The 17,604-nt window shown below is 35.0% G+C and overlaps 1 protein-coding gene across 9 annotated transcripts; it reads left to right on the forward strand.

The window, feature by feature from the left end:
- The first annotated feature begins 356 nt into the window (after nucleotides 1-356).
- On the forward strand, nucleotides 357-17,284 carry MANEA (mannosidase endo-alpha). 9 transcript variants are annotated; one of them, XM_052674165.1, is made up of 7 exons: nucleotides 357-516; nucleotides 985-2,651; nucleotides 3,256-3,379; nucleotides 3,841-4,438; nucleotides 9,327-9,436; nucleotides 11,069-11,145; nucleotides 11,859-17,284. In XM_052674165.1, exons 4-7 carry the CDS (start codon nucleotides 3,889-3,891, stop codon nucleotides 12,493-12,495), a joined length of 1,374 nt encoding a protein of 457 aa, XP_052530125.1. In that variant the 5' UTR covers nucleotides 357-516; nucleotides 985-2,651; nucleotides 3,256-3,379; nucleotides 3,841-3,888; the 3' UTR covers nucleotides 12,496-17,284. The 9 variants fall into 9 exon arrangements, with proteins under 9 accessions (XP_052530125.1, XP_052530149.1, XP_052530095.1 ...); XM_052674189.1 differs by lacking the exon at nucleotides 985-2,651; XM_052674126.1 differs by lacking the exon at nucleotides 357-516 and having other exon boundaries at nucleotides 749-2,651.
- The last annotated feature ends 320 nt before the right edge of the window (nucleotides 17,285-17,604 follow it).

Genomic DNA, 17,604 nt, shown 5'->3' on the forward strand with positions numbered 1-17,604 from the left:
CAAACTGCACCACGGGGATCAAACTCATTACAGTCACTTTTCAGGAGGCAAAGAGAATAAATGCTTTTATTGTCTGGGGATACTACACTCTTCATTGAAGAGAAAATTTGTGTTGAGTCAGTCTGAGTGCTATCAGCAACAGCTCTGCTCGACAAGCCTCTGATGCTTACGGGGGAAAACGAGAATCTGTTTTTTCATTGATTTGTTTTGTAATCTCACTATGAGAGCTTTTGCAGTTTACGTTCACAGTTCTGGGGAAAGAAAAAAACAAGAAAAAAAAAAAAAAGGTGGCAGCCCAGCCCACGGCAGGAAGTTAGAAGTAGACGATCGTTGAGACCCCTCCCAACCCAGCTCCCAGCGACAACCGTCGGGCGGCACACCAGTCCCAACCTCCGCCCCGTCCTGCCGCAGCGCACGCGCGTCCACTTGGGCATGCGTATCCCTGCGGAGAGGCGCTGGCCCGGCTCCCGGCGGTATGAGCCCGCCCTCCGCGGCGGGTCCTCCTGCGTCGGGCCGGTGAGTAGCGGCCGCTTCTCCGCGGCACCTGGGCTGGGTGGTGAGCAGCGCGGCGAGGGCGCTGCCGGCCCCCGGAGCGGGGGAGAGGATGTGAGGAGCCGGGCCGGGCCGGGGCTCTCCTCGGGGCTGCCCTCACCCTGCAGCTGCTGATGGGCGGCCTGGCGGTGTTGGGGAGCCGGTACATCATCACCCGCTGTATCCCCGTAGGCTGTAAGCGCAGTTATGAAATGCTTGCTATGTGTGATGTCGTCTCTTATCCTCAATGGTTTTCCAGTGCTTGCTTTTTTTTTTTTTTTTTTTTTGCTTTTTTTTTTTTTTTTTCTTTTTTTCTTTGAGAAAACCTCTAAACACTGTCGTGCTGACTTTTTTTTGGAGAAATACTCTGTTTGTATATTACTGGAACGAGTGCTAAGGCTGTTAGAAGGAAGGCCTCGCAAGTCAACCTCTGTTGCTTTTTGTGTTCTCCAGATTGGAAGATGTTATGTAAATACGAGTTGTGCAGACCTTAGCAACCCCTAGGGAAGCATACTGAACCTCACCTGATCAGTCACTTGGCACCTGAAGTGATGCTGCCAGGTGCTTATTTGCACTGTGGTCCCGGAATGCAGCGCAAGATCAAGGGTGGCCTGTTTGCAAAGCATTGAAGTCTTTGAAGGCCTACGGACTTCAACTTTGCTTAAGTCTGATCTATTCTGTCAGAGTTTTCAGGTTCTTGCAGCTGGGAATTTATAGCAAAAGTGAAGTTTGGAGACCTTAGCTGTGAAGCTTTGATATTTGCTGATGTTTACATCTTTGCTGCGGCAGTAGTGCTGGTGAGCACTATTTGCCTGTTACTGTTTAGGTCTTGAATGCAATTGTTAAAGTACAAGTGTGTATGTCAGTGCTGAACCTTGACATTGCAACTGGCATGCAGAACACCATCTGTTAGGGTAGATATCGTGTAGACATGTTAGAACTTTTGCTCTTCAGTTTTATGCCTCTAGATGAGTACATTAGAGGTTCATAAAGCACTGTGATAGACCAGGGTCTGTCCTGTTGCCAGTCAAATCAAAAACTTCTGATGGAAGTAAAGTTAGCATGTATGCTGCTTGCTTCTTCATATACTTGAATTGTAAATATTTTATTGGAAAAAATATTTATTGGAACAACAATGTGGAGAACTAACACCAGTTCCTGACACATCAGAAGTAACACTTCATGATAGTGAAATCTTGATACGGTGGGGCAGAAGTTTTGTAGCTGCTATGTCAAGCAAAGAAAGAAAGGACTGCTTTCTCAGTAAAGGAGAAAGAGCTTGCAAATGTTCTAGTTACAGACTGTAATCTCTAGTGATGTGAAATCTCTTTACTGAGGAGGGGGGATAAAATAATAATTGGAGAAGAAAGTAAATGTGTTTTCTGTCAGTATCATCTGGGTTGAAAAACTGAAATGCGTTAATACATTTAAGCACTTAAATGACAAAATGACATTGTTTCTGTTGTGGAAAAAGTAATTTAAAAAAAAAAAACTGATCCTTTAGAAAACTTAAAATTCTGAGGTGCAGCACGGTAAGTTAGATTGAAATGGTAACATTTCATGTACATTGTAAGTAAGATTGAAAATATCTCAGAAACAGTGCAGAAGTAGCGTGCAAGTCTTTCTAAAGTTAATTTATTAGTAAGAGAAAATTCCAAATAAAATCTGCTAAAATTTTAAGGCCTAGGGATGGATTGCATGCTGTATAAAAAGAAGTCTGTAATTTGATGTAAAGTGACATGAAGTCTGTTAAATGAAAAATGTGAAGTACTATAAGCATATATGCTGGAAAATCATTTTCCCTGATGGTAACAAAGGGTATGTTTTCACAATGCAGTTGTGCTGCTTCATTTTCTTTTTTTCCTTCTTCTGTCTATGCTGTTTACTCACCTGTTGGCATTACTGCTGTTGTACTTGTTCAGCTGAGTCAAATCTCTAACAAAATAAAAGGGTATCTCTTTTTCTTGTCTGTTTTTGAAATGTTAACATGATTTTGCTCCTTGAGCATGTGTGTGACCATACTTTGAAACCAGTGTACGAGAGATAACAGGGCACGGAGAGGAGGATCAGTGGAAAAAACACTGGAAGCAAAAGCAAGACTTTTTGGCAGTGTCATAGCGGTAATCCTACTCAAACTATGTTGTTAAAGAAACATTCTAAAATTCTTTATCTAAATTTGTGACTCTAGAAGTAGTGACAAGCATGGTTACTACTGAAGCTAAATGTTAATATGTGTTAATAATATTAAGTAACGGTAGGAAAATAAGATGAGATAGTTTGCATGTAAAAATGACCTGTGTATACCTTGATACTTTAAAGTCATATTCTACTATTTGGACGTCAGTTACAGAAATACAAAATCACTTCTGTGCTATATCTAATGACAGCTGAATCAGGTTTTTTTTTCTAAAATCTTCCAGTTTTGTGCTTAATCATGTTCCACACCATTATGTGGTGACCTGAGCTTTTTTCATCACATTCTCTCTTCTGTTTAATGTTGAATGGGAATTATTTACAAGGTAATCAGGAATTTTGTTATAATGCTTTTCGTTCCCTTCCCTCCAGTGCTGAAATGTTGTGCACTATTGGTTTTACTTTGAACTTAATCCAGAAATTGTGCATGAAGTGCCATGCAGCTGTGATACTGTACTAACAGGTTACAGCAGCTGATTGTAGGCTTTCTGCCTGAAGTACATCTTTAAAGCTATGCTGATTTTTTTGTAGTTCAACACACTGAATTTTAGGTATGAAAAGCTGGGAAACTCTACAGTATGAAGCTTAATTGGCCAAAAATGTTCAGTCAGTGAAGTTCCTTAACTTAACAAGAGGTGGTTGTGCCATTCAGTAGGTAGTGATAACAAACCTGTATTCTGAACATAAACTGTACTTTGTTCACTATCTCAATTTGATTTTTTTCTCTTTTACATTACTCTGTTGTCATGGTTTCTGCTTTTTTCTTACTTTCTTTGCTATTTTGATCAGACTTACCAAAATAGAAGACTTCTGAAATAATATAACCAAGATTTCATGGGATTTAATTAATTTAAGAAAAGAACAAAGTTCAAAAGTAAGGTATTTATTAAAATCTGGGTTTCTTCAGTGGTAAACTTTAATCTTTGACACACATTCTCAAACACGTGTTTTTGATCATTCTTCTTCACTTTAATCCTTTGACAAAACTTGACATTAATACAGTGTATAAGTGTCACATAATTGTCTTCTAATATTTCCATTATGTAGAAACCTTATGAAAAAACTGTACTACTAGACAATAAGAAATCTGACTTCAAAATATTTGTGTTTTATCAGTTGCTGCCAAAATTGGATGGATTTTAGTGGATTCTGAAGTATGACATCATGGCAAGATTTCGCAGAAGAACATGCATCATTTTGTTGCTTTTTATTTTGTTTATTTGCTCCATAATGATGGCTTTGAAGACTCTGAGACCTGACAGAGCTGGCTTTGGGGACCCATTTGGACTTGGTTTATTACCTGAGCTTCAGCAACGGACAGAGCTCTTAGAGAGTAAAAGAAGTTCACTGAATAGGGTTCAAGAAGATACTGTAACACAGATCAGTAACATGCATGCTGGTGTGGTCAATACTATGAAAGCATCCATGCCTCCTGTGAACAAGTTGGAAGGAGATCTGTCTTCTCCTAATTATAACTTCCATATATTCTATTATAGCTGGTTTGGGAATCCACAGTTTGATGGTAAATACATTCACTGGAACCATCCTTTGTTGCCACATTGGGACCCCAAAATTGCAAACAATTATCCAAAGGGAAGGCATAATCCTCCTGAGGACATTGCAGCCAATTTTTATCCTGAACTTGGATCTTACAGTTCCAAAGATACTTCTGTCATAGAAGCTCACATGAAACAAATGCTTTCAGCTTCAATTGGTAAATGAATGTTAATGTTTCAGCATGTTTTTCGTTTATCCAGCCTTAAATATTTGAATGAACGCAGCTGACCAGTTTTTCTTTGTAACTCTGGAAATGGGTGAAGTTGCTAAATGTTTCTAAGTTTTAATACCTACCTCAAAACCTTGAACATCAGAGCCACTTCTGATGAGCATAGAAACCAAGAACTGTGTAATCCTTCAGGTGCATGTGTTTCATGAATTAAACTGTTAAGCGCTGTTAACATGTGTAGACAATACAGAAGCTGTTGTTAGAGTTTGTTGTCTGTCTGCATATTTTATTTTTGGAGGTGTATACTTAGGTTTTAATAACACTTCAGTAAGTCATGCTGACAAAGTAGTAGAGCTGTCTGTTCAAACAAGAGAATTGTTTACGAATACTTGTTGTGTTACAACAATGTTATATTAGTCATGTCAAAAAATGTAGGATTATGGCTTTTATTGAATGCAATATATCTATAGGTGGTCTCATTAGCTATAGAAGTGTCTAATCCTAAACTTTTTATATTCAAGTAGGATAGTTTAAGTGTAGCTAATAATGGTTTATTTCCTTGTCCAAAAATACCTTTTTTTTTCCCCACCGTAAGTATATATCTTAAAGGGATATATAAAAAGAATATTTATTGTGTTTTTGCTCTCATACTTTATTGTTGTTTTGTGCCTGTTCTATATCTATCATCTTTAAAATAAAGAGTTACATAGTCTAATACTACGCTCTGAACAGCTTATGTAAGTGTATTGAAACAGTATGATCAGAGCTTATAGAATATTCACAGTACTAATTGTGCTGAATTGAATTGGTTTCATTGACATAGACACTAAGAATTGTATAATTGTTATATTCCAAGTGGTAGTGTTTGGTTCTGTAATATTTAATTCTTGTTTATTTTGTTTTTTACTTTTTATTCTAACCTGTATTTTCAACTATAATTAATACAAAAGTAGGAGTTTTCTTACTATTTTCAATAATAGAATTACTTCATTAACAATAAGAACAGCAGCAGCAGAGGGAAAACAGATGCAGAAAAATCTGATATTAGTTGTCACAAAGCACTTTTTTAGTCGTATCCAAATCAGACAATAATGCGTGGTAGTGTGATGAAAGCAGGGAGCAGGTGTGTAATTTTAGAATAATTTGACATTTCTCATCCTCTAAATAAAAATGCTGATGAAGCAGAACTGGTAGTAGAAAAAATGCAAAATACTAAGAAAAATGCTTTACTGAGAAAGGTGTTGGTTTTTTTTGTTTTTTTTTTAATGGCCTTAAATTACCTTTCCATTTAACTTTTCCAACATTAACAGGTCATACGTGCTTCTTGTAATGTGCTGTTTGATTATTTTTTTTTAAACTAGTATTTATCAAAAGTTCAGTTTTTTTGGTTGTTATTCTGACTCTTGGATTTAATTATATTTGAAATTGTTTTTTTTTCAGTCTAGATTTGGTCACCATAATTTACTTTTTCTCAGGTTATTACTCAAATATTGCATCTTTTTCTTGTATGATTAATACTGTATTCATTTTTTGTGTACTCAAGTTACTGTTTATAGTTTCTTCTTTTGCAATTATAGCTAGTTTCTAATCCTAGCCTTGCTGTGTTTTACATTTATCAAATAATATATTTTCTTACCTTTTGAGAGTCTTTGTCAAGAATCTTCCAAGAGGTGGGAAAAAAAAAATGTAAATGGTTCTCTCAGCCAATATTGTGTGATTCTCAAAGGCATATAAGAGGTTGAAACTGCAGGAGTCTTATTCAGTGCTTTCATGTGGTGTTCTTATTTTCAGAATGTGTTGTATCCATCTGTTATTCTTCAGGTTGCTTGATGAAACTTCATATTTTGCACTGCCCTGTTTTTATTGCAGTATGGTTTGAAGTCCTTCATTTGTCTGTTTTTATGATGTTACGCTGATCTTTGGTTAAATCGGTCCCTTCTCAGTCTCCTGAAGTGATCCTTTTCTCTTATAATATGTAACAGAAAATATGAGGGCTGCTCTGAAAGTGATGCCTCTTATTTTATTCTGCTGGTGCACAACTTCAGAGGCAGATGAGTTGTGTTTCCTGAGGGGTAAAAGGGAGTTGATTTTTAGTGTATTTCAATAGAATATCTGATAGCAGACTTCAGTAATTCATAGAATTGAAATGTCACTTCTCCTTTGAATAGTGTTGGGGGAAAAAATGTTATAAATTAGATAGTATTAATGCTCATATTTTTCTCAATGAAAAACTCACTCTGGTATATAAAATGTTAATGTAAATTACATCCACAACTATTGTCAAGCAATTACTAGTCTTTTTTCCGGTAAACTACCCTCAGATTTAATATCTATGGTGACACCCATTTTAACTCATGTCACTCATCTAAAAGTTAGCTATATCATCTAAGTAAACTGTCTAGGATTCTTGAGTAGTCAAGCAGACAAGGAGAGAAGTAATCTCAGAAATAAATTCATGCTGTGTATTTTAATCTTGGTTGAACTGCACTTGGAAAAGAGGATCTTTCTTTCTTTTATTCCTCAATTAGTGGAGGCCTTGATTACATTGGGAAAGCCTAGATTAAAAACAGAGGTCTGATCTATATTTGTTGACAGCCAAATTTGCATGCAGTTCCATTTCTTTTGTCTTCACGCAAGTGATGATTTGATCAGTAGTAAGAAAAAAATGCTTTTAGTTTCTGTGAGTTTCCGATGCTCTTAGTTATGCTGAGAAAAGTTTATGGGCCTTCCATACTGTTTTAATTTTTGAAGAAGAGCTTGATTCCAAATGCTGTTCAAAGGATGCATGAGGATGTTGTTATCACAGGAATATCTTTAAAACTTTGTCTGTCACTTGGGGCAATGATGGTGAGTTAATTTCCAAGAACAATTGCCACGTACGTTCAAAGAATGAAAAGTTTATATGGTACATATACTGACTGCCTTGAGACAAGGGCTGCCCTAAAAGTTATGCCATTGATTTTATTCTATTGACCAACGATGTCAGAAGTTAATGACAATGGTATGGTTGAACCTCAAGTAGAGGTTGAACTTCCACCAATATTCTGTTACATTGTCTTACTGTGTGGCACATGGCAGCAGAGGGACAGACTGAGAAAATGATGCCTGACTTGGAGGAGCAAAGGTGTGGCATTGACTTCTTCCCTGCTTTAAAAAATGACGCCCACTGACATTCGCTGATGTTTAATGAGCAGTTATGGAGAGCAAACAGTGGATGTGAGCACAGTGAGGTGGTAGGTGCTGCATTTCAGTGGTGGCTGCCATGGGTCATCTCCACTCATGACAGTTTTTACGAGTGCTGCACTCAGGCTCTTTTTCATTGCTGGCATAAATACATTGCTAATCATGGTCACTGTGTCAAAAAAAGAGTGTTTAGTAGCTGAGAATTTGTTCTATCAAATAGATACAAAGAGGAAAATAGCTCCATTTTAGTTTCCATGGAAATAAATAGGAGACATTACTTTCAGAGTAACTTACACCTATTTAAAAAAAAAAAAAAAAAAGGAAAAAAAAATCTCAAAGAAAGACAGATGCGTTAGCTTCCTTGAAAAATTTTATCTCTTGAACTCCTCCTTGTTTCTTAATGTGATAGAAGAGGCTCGTGACAGACATTGTATGCAAGATATTTTGGAAAAATGTATGATGTTTGCATTATTGTTGTGCTTTTTGTTCATAATGTCTTTTGAATTTTGTCCATTCCTCTTGTGTTAAATAAAAGATAGGGTGATAAAATGCAGTAAACTATTGCATTTTTCTTGCCCTTGAACTGACTGTCGCTCTTGATAGTCTGTTGTTTATGATTTTTTTTTTTATAAAATTTTGAGAGAATATGCTGTGAGTAGTTGGATTAACCTCTCCTTTGTATACTGAGATGAAATTTCTGTTTTTGACATTAGCAGCTGGTAGCATCTTCATTCTAATTGATGTTTTCTTATTCATAATTTTGGACTTTATTCTGAAGTCGTTTGTCAGGAAAGTTACAGTATTAGTAAAGTCAAAGGGAAGTACATGCTCTAAATTTTTGTGCCTGTAAACTGACTTAGATACTTCAATCTTTAGATAGTTAAAAAGATCCACATTGACTTACTGTTCCACATGTTTAATTTAGTATCATTAGGAAAATATTTTTAAATCAGTATCATATGTATTTGTCTGTCTTATTGATATATTACATTATTTCCAGCTGTATATCTAAGCAGTCTTGCTTTGTTTTTTAATCTGACAGCATTTTATTTTAGAGAGAGAGGTTTTGAGTCTTTCTGATGAGGTATGTCATCTTTTGTTTTTGAGGAAAGCATTAAGGAAAATTACAGTCTAGGAGCATTGCATTTTTGTTGTAATAGGGACTGCTTGTGTCTAGAAGGAGGAGCAGGATTATAGTCACTGCTTCCGGTATGAAATGATTATTTTGTAATAGAGCCTGAGGTATAATGCAGAAGTGTTGTAGGGGATAAGTCTTCATAAGAATCTTTTTGACATTGTGTAGCCCTCATCTCTGGAGTATTCTCTCCCTCTGTGCATCTTGGTATTCTCTAGTGTACTGTGGCACAGCTATAACACCACAGGAACCTTTTCCAACATCTCTTAATAAAACTTGGAGATTATGATGCTGTGCTAGAAAGTGGAGGGCAACGTCTATGGATGTTAGGGGCATTGGGTACAAATGTGTTCCCTTGTTCTGACAGATGCTTTTACCTCTGATTTCTTTCAGCAGTAAAGAAAGAGAGAGTGCTGAGATTTCACAATTGATTAAAAAGTAATTTGAAATTCTTGTTTGCAGTATATAGATTTTACATCAAACAATAATTATAACTCATGACAAACTGCATGCTACGCTTTAAATATACAATTTGAAAGCTGTGCTTTATATTTTCAGGTGTAATAGCACTTTCGTGGTACCCACCAGGTATGGCTGATGAAAACGGAGAACCAACTGATGATTTGGTGCCTATTATTTTGGATTATGCAAGCAAATACAATCTAAAGGTAAAACATTTATGTGATTGATAAAGTAAAACTGCATTGGAAAGTAAATCGTGGTAAAAGTTTTTTACATTTCACCCGTGATGTTGAGCAAAGAAAGTTTGTAAGGTAATTGTAGCTTCTGTCTGTGTGCTCTTTTACTGCAATTTTGGGAGTTCCAAAAGTAGATGTGCTCTTGCATTGTACTATGTTTATATTTAGAGTAAAACCTGCATTTTACCTTGGGCAGGTAGAGAGGGGAAAGGGTTGAGGGAATAAAGAGAACATGCACTGCTGTTTATTCTTAGTAGGAAAATTAAATGAGATACATAAGTAATTTTCAAAGTCGCAATGAGAATTTCACTGTGACACGTTGCAGTCTTTCTTTTTTTTTTTTTTCCATTTTCTTTTTAATAATTTACTATTTTTAAAGAAAACTATCTTCCGCTAGAAATTTTCAGATCATTTTATGGAGCTTGATCTCACCTAAGAGAACTCGTTAACACTCACATCTCAAAAGAGCAAGGCAAAATTCAAATAAGCTACCAAGGAAAATGCTTAAATATTATGGTAATAATAGCATTGTGGATGGAGCTGCTGTTACTGTTTGGATTAGTTATTGGAATGCAGATATTAAGTAAAGATACTATCCCTAAATTCTACTTTCAGAAATTTTTAAAAATATTCTTGCACAAGTAAATGGTTATTTAGTTAAGTAATGTCTGTAGACTAAAAACAGCAGAGAAAAAAATGTTGTTTTATAAAAAATAAAACATACATATCTGCTAAAATTTGTCCCTTTGATTTGCTTATTTTTGATAGATGAAAATAAAATATATTAAAGCACTCTTCAACCCATCTTGTTAATTCTTGTAGTTTAGTGTAATACTGTATTTTTATATACTCTGGTACTGTAATTAAATTTGCTACTGTTGCAGAGTAGTTGAATGCTTCATTAAATGCTTTGTACTCTGAAGTTGCTTCTGAAAAGCTAGTCGCTTTGATTAATGTAATGTACTCCTCCCTTGAATTGCATAGCTGGAAACAAGATTTTTGCATTGATGTAATTTCACAAACGCAGGATAAATAATGTCATAAGCCCCAAGCTTGAATTTAGAGCAGCAGAGATTCAGATTAGACTTAGTTACAGGGATAAAAGCATATCAGCAGTTATAGTGTTGATAACTCCATAAAATTTTAAATTAAAATTTTCATATACTGTCTTAAAATCTAGTTTGACAGTGGGAACTGTTCTTATTATCAATAGTAATTTGAACATGTTCTGTTCTTATTATCAATAGTAATTTGAACATGTTATGTGGAAATTCACTGCTTAACCAGTTATTTGACATTCAAATAAATAATCTTTTATTTCAGTTGTTACTTTCTGCTGTAGTTGTGAAGTTCTGTGAAGTGTGCTTACTGTACTCTATTGCCGAGGGAAAACAAAAGCAATGTTTAGTACTAATGAAAAAAATGAAATATTTACTCTTATTGCTAGACTTTCCTGGATCTGAAACTACTAATCTTAAAATTGATTTACATCAGGATTAACAGAAAATGTTAATATGACCACTACTTGCTTCACGTAACATAGAATGCCCAAATATTCAATAAAATATTGTTTGTGCTGCTTCACTATTTTTTGTTTTTCAGGTCACTTTTCATATTGAGCCCTACAAAGATAGAGATGATCGCAGTATGTACCACAATGTCAAATACATCATTGACAAGTGAGTGTTTTCAAAACGTTCCTTTTGTGTATTCTTAATGTTTGTTCAGTGAAGTTCTGTATACTGTCTAGAGCCTGGAAGAATATATTCAAAATACGTACTGAGACTGAAGAAAACTTCAGGAAGCATAGTTCATATTTTGGTGGTACTTAAACTCAGAAGTCTATTTTTTAAATATTGAAGCATGAACTGTGTGTAAACATTCAAATGTATGTTGCTTTCAATATTCATTTGCAACATGAGTGAGACAGAGTGCTTCAGATGAAAGCAGTTGAAGTATTAAGTATGCAACAACTATATGAATTAGACATGCATTTTTAGAGTGACAAATAAGCAGCAAGCCATAACGTGTTGACCTCTAAGGATTTTAATTCAGCTTGACAAATTTTGTACATCTACTAATTGTTTTGTTCATCAGTGCTACTTACAGTCTTGTTTAGAGAATTGCCTTTCAGAGAAGACTAATACCTATAGTGCAGTTTAACACAAATACTGATTGGTAGAAATAGTGATCTTTTCAGATTCATTATTCAATCCTTTAACAGATACTGAGATACTGGATTGAAAATGGATATGCATTTCTATGTTTTGAAGCACCTGCACTGTTTTATTTAGTTATTTATTTTTTCGAAAAAGAGATCTTCAATGCAATTTGTAAGTCAATGTTTTCAAAATGGTAAATTTGGTTTTAATGATACTTGTTTGCTTTGTAGATACGGAGCCCACCCAGCCTTTTACAGGCATAAGACCAGCACAGGCAGATCTCTTCCCATGTTTTATGTTTATGATTCTTATGTAACAATTCCCGAAATATGGGCGAATCTGTTAACTGTATCTGGATCCCAGACTATTCGAAATACTCCATACGATGCGTTATTCATTGCTCTTCTTGTAGAAGAAAGGCATAAGCATGATATTCACAGAAGTGGCTTTGATGGAATGTACACATACTTTGCTACAAATGGGTTCTCTTATGGCTCATCTCATCATAATTGGGCAAGTTTAAAAGCCTTTTGTGACAGCAACAACTTAATGTTTATTCCAAGTGTGGGACCAGGATATATCGACACAAGTATCCGACCATGGAACAACCACAACACACGTAATCGTGTCAATGGAAAATACTATGAGACTGCCTTTAATGCAGCCCTTTTGGTGAGACCAGAAATTATTTCCATTACATCTTTCAATGAATGGCACGAGGGTACTCAGATTGAAAAAGCTGTCCCCAAAAAGACTGGACAAATAGTTTACCTTGATTATAAGCCCCATAAACCAAATGTTTATCTAGAGCTCACTCAGAAGTGGTCTGAGAAGTACAGAAAAGAAAAGGAGCAGTGGCTTATGTGAGCTATTTCTACTGCAGTTGTTTCTTAGCATATTGAATACAGTAAGAAAGAAATTGAGAGCTGAAGACTCTGTTATGAAATGCCTTTATTATCGGTATGTTTAAATCATTATATCGCATTAATGTAAATGCACTACTACTAAATTTTGAAGAGTAAAAAGTGTGAGAATATTTTCATCTCATTCATTACTGTAGTTCAAGAATGCTTTATTTTAATTAGTAATTTGCATGCTAAGCTTCAAGAACATCTGCATGGGATAACTACATGACTGAAGTAGTACAAAAATTTGACAGATACTTGTATACTTTATTCATGTACTTCTGTTTCTAATCTAAGTGATCCTTTAAGCTAAATTTGATCTTGATAGCTTGCTTTTTGCAGGATGCATGTCAGTAGCGTGCATAAACTGCAGCTACTGTTTTTATGCTTTGCACATTGGGAGTTCTTGATTATATGATTATCTTGTGGTAAGAACACTGTATGTATGTCTCATTGTATGTGTGCAACATTGGTGAGTTTTTGTTTATTTCATTTTTAAATATATATCTCTGAAAGATTGAGTTCCAAAGAACTACTGAAATATTTCTAGTTTACTCTTATTTGTTCTGTTCAGTACATGCTGCATACTTTTGCACGTTACTGGAATGCTGACAAGTTTACATAGTTTTTCTGTGTCTGAATTTTATTTTAAAAAAAAAATCCAACAACTAGAAAACATAACAACAAAAAAATCCTGAAATTTGAGAGCGGGAAAAAAATTCTAAAAATATAGGGGGGAAAAAAAAACCAACTATAGTTATACATTGTTTGTTGACTGGAGACACAGATTTAGTTTTTAAAAACATCAAAGATTCTAAAGCTAATATTTCGCTAGTCATACAATAAATAATAATCTTAAATTCTGCTTTTTCATTTATAATTTTTGGAGCAATGTAACCTAGTAGCAGTGACATCAACTACTCATCGCTTTTACTTGAAATCAGATTTCTATTTTCATGTATTTCCAAGATCCAGAACAATAGATACTAAGGTCATGTTAGTGTTCAAGTAAGCTGCTCAACACTTCTTTTAACAATATGGTGTGCCTGGAAATTAGTTCTTTTTAGATCTGAGAGTCTCACCATTCCAGTGTAGTGACTACTATTTGTTTTTCTTACTGAAGCTTGAAAATGTCAAATTGCATGGATATGTCTCCTCAATAATCCATTTCTGGGAGTTTTTTGCAGGAAGGGGACATGGACTTTTTCATACAACTTTACAGGAAAACAGTAGACATTAAATTATTGCAGTATATGTCAAGTGTTTAATCTGTAACAAAGTGGTTTTAAAAAACAACTGATCTTGCTTTGTAGTTAATATGTTGTAACTGTTGTAACCACTAAAATCCTCTCAATTTCAACAGGGTTTATTGTAATTATTCATACTTCTTCCTTGGTTAATTGTAGTGCTCTGTCCATGAAGTTGTGAGGTGGATGTGGGGACTTGTGGTTAAGAAAGAAGATGACAAACAAAAAAAGAAAAAAGTATACTTTCCAAAAACTTGAGTCATTCCAAATAAACATAAGTTACTGTGTGGGTTGTTCTGAAAGTAATGTCTCTTATTTGTTTCCATGGACAGTACAACAGATGCAAAGAGCGCAGTATTTATCAGAGTAAATTCTCAGCTAAAAAGACCACTTTTCAGCATTGTCACCACTATCAGCTATGCATTTTGGCCAGTGATGAACAGGAACCTGCATGCCACGTCATAAAAATCTGCAGCAGTAGAGATGACCTGCTGTTGCCTCTGCTGAAATGCCTCACTCTGCACACATCCACTGTTTGGTCTCCACGGATGTTCAGCAAGCATTGATGCTTGTCAGTGGTTGCCATATTTCTTCCTGGAGGAACTCAATGACACACCTTTGCTTCATACATATTTCTGTGTCAGGTGCCATTCTGTTGGACTGCCCCTCTGCTGCCATCTGTCGTGTGGCAACAGAATAGAATGGGCTGTTGACAGGAAGGCTCAACCTCTACTGCCATAATACCAACATCCGCCTCTGACATTGAGAGCCAACGTAATAGGAGACATTACTTTTGCAGCAGCTCTTGTACAATATTTTCTAGAGTCCTTCTGGTATGAAAAAAATGTTTATGTATCTACACTTACTTGCAAATTCTCGTCACTTGTCTGCAATTATTAAAAGTTTGAGGTATTGCACAACCATCTCAGCTTTTTTCAAGAAAAACTGTGGAAATTGGGTTACAGATAAATGACTTGACATTTGGAAGTGCACTTCTGGAGTTACTACAGTCTTACTAGTATTAATTCTTTGCATTTTCCTGCTGCATCTCTGCAAACTTCAGAGTGTTTCTAACAGAAACCTTTGCTTGTTTTGTTTCAATTGCACTCAAGTGGATAAGCTAAAGAAGATACAGCTATGACCCTGTTATGAAATAGTGTCTGAGACATTTAAAGCACTTGTTAAGAGTTTACCACTTTCAAGTGAACTGCTCTCTGCTTATTAAGGAAAATTGTTGATACATCTTTCCTGTAACTCTCTGATATAACTATACATAATTTGTTTTTATAATTTGATACCTTTAAGCTTTGCAGTTCAAAGAGCCCATATAGTTGAAGGGCTGACTAACTGCACTGTATATCTCTATTGAATGTATTATTTAAAAATTCTTCTGAATTCAGACCTGTAAGGACAGATCTCTTTCTCTACTTAAACTTTGCCATCCGTTGTCACTGTAGTTGCCTGCACTGTTTACTAGTCATGAGAACTGGTCATCTTTTTTCCCAGTGACAGTTTTTATTCATGTCTGTAAAAGTTGTTTCTTTTGTTGCAGTTTATGGAAGCATTTGAAATTTTTGTGCAGTGTTTTACAACTGCAATAATCTGTTTTTGTTTAAAATATCATTTATGGTAACAGCATAGTGTATCTTCCTTAGAAAAACTTCTGTGGTTGCTGCAAAGACATCATTTAGCTCTTGATGTGAAGTGATATGGGCCATGATGCACAGGTGTCTAATGTGATCTTTAGAAGAATGTAAGAATTTCTCAAAGTATGATATAAAGGAGTACTTAGAAACTTATCACTACTGAGCACTTACTGTATTTTTATGTGCTTAATATGTTTTCAAGTCTAAATGTGCCACCTGGAAAAAATGTATGTCCAAGAGTAGAACTGAATTTGAAGAGGTCTCATGGAATAGCAGATACTGGAACTACCCCACCTGCCTAGCCAATATTTTTTCTGTGCTTGGAGCAAAAATCACTGCAAGTATTGGAACAATAGAAATCTAATTCTGCTGGTAGGTTACTACTGCAATCGTAGTCATTTTTGGAAAAATGGCTAAAATATTTCTGTGGGAAAAGTTTTATGCAGATGCAAAGAAATGAAATTCTTAAATATAAGAACCCAGTTACTAGGCACAGGGGAAAAGGAGGATGTATTTAGAAGGTAATTGTTCCGAACTTTAATAAGAAAAAAAATCCAATCAAAATTAGGTGGAAGAGAAAGCTCTATAATGAGTTTCAGATCTGAAAAGGGATTAAGGAATATCTGTATCACTTCAGCCTCACTCCCCTACTTTTCTTTCTTTCTTTTTTTTTTTTTGCCTAATTTGTTAAAAAAAAAATAGTAAATGATTACTTTTAATGTATTTACTCCGAAGAATTGCAGTTGACTCGTCTTTTTTATGTGATAATACTTAAAGTAAATCATGTACCAACTTTATGCAAGCTGCAGAATAAACAGAATGGGAAGGTTAAGTTGGTCACTCTTCGATGTTCTTCTGCACATACAGAGATACCTGAAGTTACTGCTGGAGCATTTCTAGAAGGAAAATGCTTATGGTCTCTGAGATAAAGATTTTGTGGTGTGAGGGTACTTAATTTCAAGGGAAACTCTGGGTTCATTTCTACTTCTGTCAGTTGTGATCAAGTAAATTGTTTCAGTTCTGTGAGCTGTCTGAGAAGTGAAACTCAGTACATCTTCTCTGAAAGCAGGGTTTGTATTATCTTGCACAGGTCTATAAACTAATGCTGTGTTTTAAGGGAAAGAGCATGTGCATATGCTGTTACTATTTCAGTGCAACATGTAAATTATGGTGAATACAGATTCTGTACCAGGGTATATCGTGTTTGCCTAGTGCCTTTCTTTTGACAGTGATTTGTCTCTTAACAGGTTTTTGAAACAGAAGGATGTTTATTTTTATTATGAAACTTTATATATACAATGTACATAATTTGAATTTCATTTCACTCTTGGCTCTTGAAAAGTGTTTTACAGGACTTTTTGGCACCGTGATGATAGTAGAATATATCTCTGCGCACATGGGCAGGGCTGCTGTTGGTGTATTTTTTTTTTTTAATTATTTTGTGGTGGTGATTGCTTTTTTGCTTTTTTTTTTTTTTTTTTTTTTTTTTTTTCAGTTGAATGTACCTAAATCATAAAGAGGAAGTAAACTATTTGTAACCTAATAGCTATTTTAAGATAAGTTGAAAATCTTACTGCCAGTCTTAAGGGATTTTATAAATATTGATCCTCAACCTTCTACTTGCTTAAATTAGTGTCAGTATTTCATTTTTTTTCTGTTACTTATGACCACTATGTTAAATGCTGTGTAAACTTCTAAAGTAATTTTATTTCTCAATTTCCGTAAGAGAATTAAGAAAAATATTAGCAGTGTGGAAGAGCCTGATAAAAGTTTCATGTTGTACAGATACGATTTTGTTGTGAATGTATAGTGTATCTTGGTTGTGTATTAAACATTGATTAAAAAAAAAAAAAAAAAACTTGTTTCTTCTAATACTCTACCTGGCTGCTGCAGAGATGCATTTGCTTACATGCATATATAAAAGGTGTCTGTTTGTATACATTATATAAACATAAATATGTATCTGTATGCGTGCATATAGCATAAGTAATTATTTTTTTAAGTACTATATCATTGATTTAAAATTATAAGTTAGATTTGGCTACCTTTTAATCAATGTTTTTAATTCCCTATGGTGTTTACAAAAACAAAAGTTGGTTATGTATGAATATTATCATGAAAAATAAACACATGCCCAAAAAGTGTAGTTTAAATAGAGTGTTTGACAGTATTTTTTAG

The sequence above is a fragment of the Tympanuchus pallidicinctus genome, unplaced genomic scaffold (genome assembly GCF_026119805.1).
Source record: "Tympanuchus pallidicinctus isolate F22 unplaced genomic scaffold, pur_lepc_1.0 scaffold1, whole genome shotgun sequence".
Lineage (NCBI taxonomy): Eukaryota > Metazoa > Chordata > Aves > Galliformes > Phasianidae > Tympanuchus > Tympanuchus pallidicinctus.

Excerpts from the sequence above, each read along its gene's own strand:
- MANEA (XM_052674165.1), top strand. The coding sequence starts at position 3,889 with ATGGCAAGATTTCGCAGAAGAACATGCATCATTTTGTTGCTTTTTATT. Across the intron at positions 4,439-9,326 it reads AATGCTTTCAGCTTCAATTG|GTGTAATAGCACTTTCGTGG; the intron begins GTAAATGAATGT and ends TTATATTTTCAG. Across the intron at positions 11,146-11,858 it reads GTCAAATACATCATTGACAA|ATACGGAGCCCACCCAGCCT; the intron begins GTGAGTGTTTTC and ends TTTGCTTTGTAG.